The sequence below is a fragment of the Centruroides sculpturatus genome, unplaced genomic scaffold, assembly GCF_000671375.1.
Source record: "Centruroides sculpturatus isolate CEXI.00-Female unplaced genomic scaffold, Cexi_2.0 scaffold1493, whole genome shotgun sequence".
Classification (NCBI taxonomy): domain Eukaryota; kingdom Metazoa; phylum Arthropoda; class Arachnida; order Scorpiones; family Buthidae; genus Centruroides; species Centruroides sculpturatus.
In genome coordinates, this window is record NW_019385718.1 from 79,972 (window position 1) to 87,773 (window position 7,802).

Sequence of the window (7,802 nt, forward strand, 5' to 3'; positions counted from 1 at the left end):
GTAACAGTTTTAATAATATTTTTTTGGCAGTTTTATTGTATAATTTTATTTAAAAACTTGTTTTTAGATGGTTTGCTTTGTACCTATATTAAGAATAAATAACCGAGGAAACCATATAAGGCATTCATAGTCTGTTACAATTCGATACATATAAGTACTGTTTGTAATTCGCAGAATTTGAAGGAGGGTTTGCTGAGAAGGCAATAAAAATCCCAAAATGCATGTGTAATGAGATATTATTTGTTATATAAAGATCATGTACTGTACAGTACATCTGGGACATATGGAAGTGGCAACGAAACACACAGGAAGGCTTTCTATAGGAAAGTTACGGGAAAGTGGTCTTTATTTAGGTGTTATACACGTAAAGAAAACTAGGAAAACTCGATTTGACCAGTCAGTTGACTAGGCGCTAACATCAGTATTAAATCGTGGGGTCTTTTACATCTAGTGTTTTATACGTGAATAATTACGGTATAGTTAAGATATTTATATTAGTTTAAATAATAATTTTTTCTAATTTAATTTTGCAAAGTAGTAAAAAATTTACAGGAAATAGGCACCAGGTTTCCTAGATAACGTATGTGCACACTTCCTGAGGAAGTACGTGTATATATCATGAGGTTATTTTTCAGAAATACGATACTATTGTTAATCTTATTCTCCTGTATTTAGTTAGCATCATGTCGCATTTACGTACTCTACTAATAATTTTATTGAATGGTTTTTGTACCGCAAGATTCACCAAAGTTCATTTTGAAGCACCCAATCTTTCAAATTATCCTCGACTTCGTTTACTAGGTACTTTACCTACCCTGACCGAATTTACATTATGTTCCTGGATAAAATCGCCAAAGAATGGAACATTACTTTCGTATAGAACATCGACCTCTGATCGATTTCTTGTAACTATATCGGGTGCGAATGTAGAAACAACCATTGGATCAGAATCCATCAAGCTGAACTGTGAGAATTATAAAAAAGGATACTGGAATCATCTTTGCATCGTATGGACTGAACAAGATGGACGTCTGAGAATATTCATGAACGAAAAGATATGTGATGTGGCGAGTAGACCTCAGATTGCGTCTGGTGGACGTATTCACGAAGGTGGAACTTTAGTTATTGGCCAATATCAACATGATACAGATCTGAAATTTGATCCCGATCAAGCTTGGGTTGGTGATATCGCCATTCTTCGCCTTTGGGATGAGGTGTTAACATTTGAACAGATTGTAAAAGCTGGCAAGTGCAATGGACACCTAAAAGATGGAAATATAATTACTCTAATGAAGACTCCTATGAGTGCAATGGATGGAGTGATATTTTCGAAAACAGATCTATGCGAATAATATTTTTAACTTTATAATTTAGTGTCATAACCAGAGGCGCTTTATCCTATGGACGAGAAGGGCAATTGGGTTAACAAGGGAGCCATTAACAAGGGAACCAAACCAATCTTTCGTAAAGAAGATATTTTTGCCTCAAAAATGAACCCGAAGAACAGTGTCTGAAGTCAACACTGTATATGAGGCTCTCTAATTCAAATTCGTCTGGTCCTCCATAAAGCTATAACACGCCACTGGTCATAACGTTAGATTATTTAAGTTACAGTAGTTATATTGTAGCATTTAATAAGTATTCTACTCATATATATAAACCGTATGTATTATTTGACATAAAATTTAATAAAGTATTTCATTTGATTATAATAAATGCTGTAAAAATTTTGTCTTATTTAATTTCCCAATTAAAATTAATGCTTATTTCTATACTCTTTTCCTGTCATTATATATAAATCATATTCTGTAAGTCTTGCCAGAAGGCTTGGTCTTATGTAAAAATTATTTAATAAGATACCTTTTATGCATCTTCTTTAGGATGATGATTGATAATTTATAATTTTATTAATAATATGCAACAAGTTCACTCGTATGTTTCTAAATTGAAAGGCAGGAACATAGCAGATTGCTTTTATTAGCTTCTCCTGACACACAGAATACACAAAAATACTGAATGCAGTTTATATGATCCGTTAAAAAGAGTAAACTTCAATTAGTATAATAAAACATGTAAACATAATAACAGTATAATAGCATGTAAACATAAAACATGTAAAACATAAACATTATTAATGCAATTTTTAGAAGTAATTACAATGGTACCTCGTTACTCGAACCGTTCCGAACTCGAACAGACTTCTGGAACGAAAGTTCGAGTACCGAAATAAACTGAACTTTTTACTGTATAAGTTAAATAGTGTTTTATACTTTTAATTCTTATAAACTGAGCTAACTTAGCAGTTAAACTTTTAGGGAATAACACACTTCCTTTTTCCTGTCTACCTTTTATATATATGTTAATAAGTAAGTATAACATAGCTTTTTCCTTAACATATAGAATAGTTTCTTTCAGATAACATAAGACAAAGAAACCTATAAACCAAAACTTCTTATTAAAAGAAATCCAGCAAACGAGTTGCATAACTTTCCGGCAGCAACATTATGATATTTTATTTAAGTAAACGTTTTATATAAATAATTATCATAAAATGAAAAAAGAAAAGCTTAATTTTGAGAGCGATGAATTTTATAAAAATTGTAAATGCTAATAACGAGTAAAATCGTTATCAAGTCCGTCTCTACTGTGATATGCCACACGATCCGTCTCTATTTTCCCAACCCCTAGACTTTTAACCACTGAAATTTAACAGCATCAATCCCCTTAATACACGAATCTTCCTACATAATTTCAGAAATTTTCGACAAAAATCAGAGAAGTTATTAAGCTTCAAATTGGATGAACACAAAAACGTACTCTTCATACACTAACATTCATGCATACAGAAAAACCCCCGAATTTTTTGTATTTCTGATGTTTCAATGCGCTTTCAGTTCAAAAATAAAAAATCATGGAGGGGATGAGTGCCATGTTTACCTTTCTGTTATATATAACAGGGAAAAGTAAAAAAAGAAGTTAAATTTGAAGGTAATTAATGTTCTATATCAGTTTACTATCAATGTGCAATTCCAAATATAATATAGATTAATGTACATAAAACAAAAGAATTATATATATATATATATTTTTTTCTTTTTATTGATATACTCATCTCTAATTCTTGTGAGGAAGTATCACAGGAAATTTATATCTCATCCGGATACCAAACTGTATTTCCGTTTATTTTTCTAGATAAATTCATCAACAATTTATTTCGTATTATCATTTTTTACGATGTCTTCGTGTCTGGTGTTAATCCCTATTATCTTGATTGGATATTGCTTAGGTGGAGTGACTAAATTTTACTTTTTACCATCGAATAACTCTAATTATCCTCGACTTGTTTCAAGAGATAAATTACCAACGTTAAATGCTCTGACGCTATGTTCGTGGATAAGGCTACATTCTTCTAAGAACATGACATTAATTTCCTACAGCACTTCTGATACTAATGGATTTCATATTTCTTTACAGAATGGAAGGATCAAATTGATCATTGCAAACGAAACTATGAATTCAATGTGTTATTTTCCAAAAATTGGAACTTGGAGTTATCTATGTGTAGTGTGGTTTGGACCTACTGGATTTGTGAATATTTATTTAAATCATGAAAAGTGTGAGCATAGTTATCATACATTTCTAACTGCTGGCGAAATTATTCGAGGTGGAAAAAAATTTATTATTGGACAATATCGTGAAACACCAGATTCTAATTTTCATTCTAATCATTCCTGGGAGGGAGAAATTGCTAATTTTCGTGTCTGGAACGAAGTACTTTCGTACGAGCAGACGGTGGAAACTGGAAAATGCAATGGTAAGTATAGAGATGGAAACGTAATTTCCATGATGAAAACACCTATGATGGCATTTGATGGTGTCATTTTTTCTGAAACAAAATTATGTGAATTGAAATAGATTTTTAAAACATGATAAAGTTTAATATGAAAAATTAGGTTATAAAAATACTGTATTAAATTTAATATTAAACTTGTAATTTTATGTTCGTTTCGTAATAAAATAATAAATAAATAATTTTTATGATTTTAACTGTAATCTGTTATCATTTTTATTATATTATCGATGAAATATATTTTTAAAAAATACATCAATAAGTGGTGTAATTTTAAACGAAACAACACTTAAAACTGCTTCCGGCGTCATCTGTTATGATATTTTATTAAAAAAAAACGTTTATGTAATTTATTATTATATAATGGCAAAAGCTTAATTTTAAGCGTAAAAATGAGTTTTATAATAATAAAAAAAAATGGTAAATGTTAATAACGAGTAAAATCTTCATTAAGTTCGATCCCACACGACACTCTTCTATCTAAACACCACTCGAACTTTAATCACCAAAATTAAATAGAATTAATGCTCCTACTATGAATCTCGCTACAAATTTTCCGAAATTTTCGATAAAAGAAACAGGAGTTATTAATCTTTAAAGTAGTGGCATGCCTCTGTACATCATACTTTTCGTATTAATTAATAGTAACAATAGATTACTATTAATTATAGAAAACAAATAGAATGTAATGTATCAGAGTACATAAGAAGCAAACTTCTAAATTTAAATTCATATACGATTTTAGACACAAACTTGAATAGTATGAATATTACATTATACAAGTGTTATATGGCAACAAGAAAACCACAAGATATCGCATGTTATACGACAACGCGATTGTTTTATGTTGGTTCTACATTAATCTGAACTTTTGTCGAACAAAGTTATTCAAACCATGATAATACTGCTGATATGATTGGAGAATTTCTTCAATTGCAAAGAATGCCATTGATATCACGTGTTCTCAGACAGTAGTCAAGGCGCCTGTCTATTATTCTGGGAATCCATCAGTGACCAGTGGCTAATACCAACGATCACTGTGATAGTTCAGGCTGGCAAGGTAAAGTTTTAGGGAGTTTCTTTACGTGTTAAACACCTAAAAGGGACGTCTTCCCGTAAGAACTCAAGCTTCTACTTCAATTATTTTCCTCTAAGCTGTTATTGTTTCACAAAGACAATACGTTCCTTAAAAACAATCTTGATTATATCACGTCGCATTCGTTTCCTGCAAATTGGATTCACAAACGTCTGGTTGTACTGTAAATTATAATTATATCACTAACAATGCACGTGCTAATTATTCCAGTAATATAGATAAATACATAACTACGGTATAAGTAAACCATGTTCATCATTGCATAACATCCAGCATTTATTCACACATTACTGTTGAAATGACTAAAGTGATTTTATTCACTTGCAAATCTTTGGTTTCCTCGCATCTTGTATACCTTTCAAACTAGAAAAGAAAGAAATTCCACTATCCAGCATCTGAAAAACAATTTATTTTATCACAAACTTTATAGAATATAAATTTTCTGACATTTTATAACAATATATAAAGGATTTATCTATACTTACGCGAAGAAAAGATGCTTTTGTAAATACAAAATCTAAACATTCTAATCCGATTTGAGGTCCATCAAGTAATTTTAACGAACAAATTAACTAGAAATATCATTATAATTAAATTAATTTAATTAATAAATTTTAAAGACATTTTAATGAAATTAATACGTTCAAGAATTAAAGGCAAAAATACAGTTTGAATAATTTTAAATATACACTATATCAAATATATAACAATCGCTTAATATAACAATTTCGTTAAATAAACACTTCAAAATTAATATTTAATCTGACGTATTTGTTATTATTTGTTAACATAACATATAATCAATTTGATGATATGTTCTTTACCCACCAATAGCCTAATTGATAAAAAACCGCAGAACACTGGTAGTTCGTGGGTTCGCATCTCGCCAACGGGTTGGCCAAGTTTTCCTGATTTTCTTCGAGTTTGTAACATCGAAATAAATCAGATTCCAATAGAAAGTTGTCCCGGGAAGCAATCCCTTCTGCATATAACACACGTGTTGCGTTGTCATTAATAAATTAAATCACACCGTGATCGAATAGATAAAACCATTGTATGAAAATGAACACTAGCCGATTGCGGTTTGAAGCGAATTCGGAAGCACTAACATTTGTGGTGCGTTCGCCACTAACCTATGCGCTGGTTACGTGGAGTTTTCCGGATTTTAATTCATAATTTTTCATTTAAAATATCTGATATATTTGTTTCATAATATAATTGAAATTGACAGTGTGGTAGTGAGATGTCAGATCTTCAGTTTATAGAAGATATTTGTGGATTACAAATGTAGTGATTAGTTTTGCGTATTGCTTCAATGTTCATAATTTAAATTACTCTACTCTGAAGAAATTACTGTACATAAAATAATGTTCGTGAATATTATCAACTCCCCGAAAACTTTTAACGGCGGTGAGTCTGAGATAGATGGAATCGTCCTCTTTCAGGGCTCACGATGAGTATAAAAAAACCATTTTTAGCGCCCACAAGGCAAAAACAACTTAAAATTGCCGTCATTTAACAAAAAGCAGAAAAAATAATTTAGTAATTTAATTAAATTACGAACAATTTAATTAAGGTAGTTTTTATATTATCGACACTTACTTTTAATCTCTCCATGGCTGTCATGTTATAAAAACAAAATTTCCTTAGATTGATTAGCGGTGTTATCACCTAAAATTAAAAAAAGAAATGCTTAAAACTTAATATGAAATTAATATTAAATATAAATTAATATAAATTATTCCAGCGATATCAAAAGAACCGAACTTTAAACCTAGGGATTTTTCCTCGTTTTCGCATGAAATTCGGAAACGTTAGTGGCTCTTACCCCTAAAATATTAATGATATTTTTACCAACAAAAAATAAAATCTTTAAGACCACAATTAATTAACACAGACACGTTTAACGTATTTCATATTTTAAGAGGAAGCATGGCAAAAGAAACTCGCTACGGTGATTAATTAATTTCTAATTTTCTATGATTTAAGTTATATTTTCAAGGAAACAAACCACGTATAGTCAGACTTAAAATAAAAACAAACATTTAATTATGTAGCCTATATTGGGTATACACAATTGTGTACAAAGTTACTTGCTATTGTTAGCACTAGCCAAGCCTTGACAAACTACTACAAAATTAGTGAGGAGATTTCTCGACTAACGTAAGGAATTATCGAAGGAAATTGGATAATTAGATTTCCTTCAGAACTTTCTGAAAGCCACGAAAGACTGAATCAAAATGTTTCCCAATGAATCAGCAGATTAAAGATATTATTTTGCAAGAAGCAATGGACATCAGCGTCAAACACTCGTAACAGACTTTCACTTCTGGCTAATGAATGTAAACTACAACTAGGTAATCCCGAATCAAATCCGGCTGTGAAATCCCCTGAATTTATTACAAAGTCGACTTTGACCTAGTTTTACGGCTTTCGAGAAAAATTTGAGTTCGGCCAAATCCTACCTTAATCTATCCCGGATATGAAAATCCTTTGTTATCCATTGTCAAGGAGTGGAAACATTCTCGTTGGGTTTTTGTCAACTCTGGCTAAACCAAAATTGACAGAAGCCCAAAAGGTTCAAGTCATCTTTATAAATCAGTGTAAAATATAGGCGAAAGTACAAATTATGCTTTACTTTGTAATTTTTGTGTAATTATTAATATTAAATTAGGCAAAACGTTTCAAACTACTTACAGACACTGAAAGCACTGCAGCAGACAACGTTATTATCAAAGTAACCAAAATAGCTAAGGATATAAGAAAAATTAACGTTAAAAGATGGTAAACGTCTTTAACAAAATACATAATGACATACAGAAGAACACATATAACTCCAATTGCAGAACAGTATGA

The 7,802-nt window shown here is 30.7% G+C and overlaps 2 protein-coding genes and 1 long non-coding RNA gene across 3 annotated transcripts; 2 read left to right on the forward strand and 1 right to left on the reverse strand.

Moving 5' to 3' along the window:
• Positions 1–566: 566 nt before the first annotated feature.
• Positions 567–1,464, forward strand: LOC111641515 (C-reactive protein 1.1-like). The gene has a single exon (XM_023387686.1). The coding sequence runs from the start codon at positions 684–686 to the stop codon at positions 1,350–1,352; it is 669 nt and encodes a 222-aa protein (XP_023243454.1). The 5' UTR covers positions 567–683; the 3' UTR covers positions 1,353–1,464.
• Positions 1,465–3,234: 1,770 nt separating this feature from the next.
• Positions 3,235–3,915, forward strand: LOC111641504 (C-reactive protein 1.4-like). The gene has a single exon (XM_023387677.1). The coding sequence runs from the start codon at positions 3,235–3,237 to the stop codon at positions 3,913–3,915; it is 681 nt and encodes a 226-aa protein (XP_023243445.1).
• A 924-nt stretch (positions 3,916–4,839) lies between these two features.
• On the reverse strand, positions 4,840–6,617 carry LOC111641498. The gene is made up of 3 exons (XR_002759416.1): positions 6,549–6,617; positions 5,432–5,518; positions 4,840–5,341 (listed from the first exon to the last, which is right to left on the reverse strand). It is a non-coding gene; the product is annotated as an uncharacterized LOC111641498 (long non-coding RNA).
• Positions 6,618–7,802: the final 1,185 nt, after the last annotated feature.

Bases quoted from the DNA above. Each gene is read 5' to 3' on its own strand.
- LOC111641515 (XM_023387686.1), top strand. From the start codon at position 684: ATGTCGCATTTACGTACTCTACTAATAATTTTATTGAATGGTTTTTGT.
- LOC111641504 (XM_023387677.1), top strand. From the start codon at position 3,235: ATGTCTTCGTGTCTGGTGTTAATCCCTATTATCTTGATTGGATATTGC.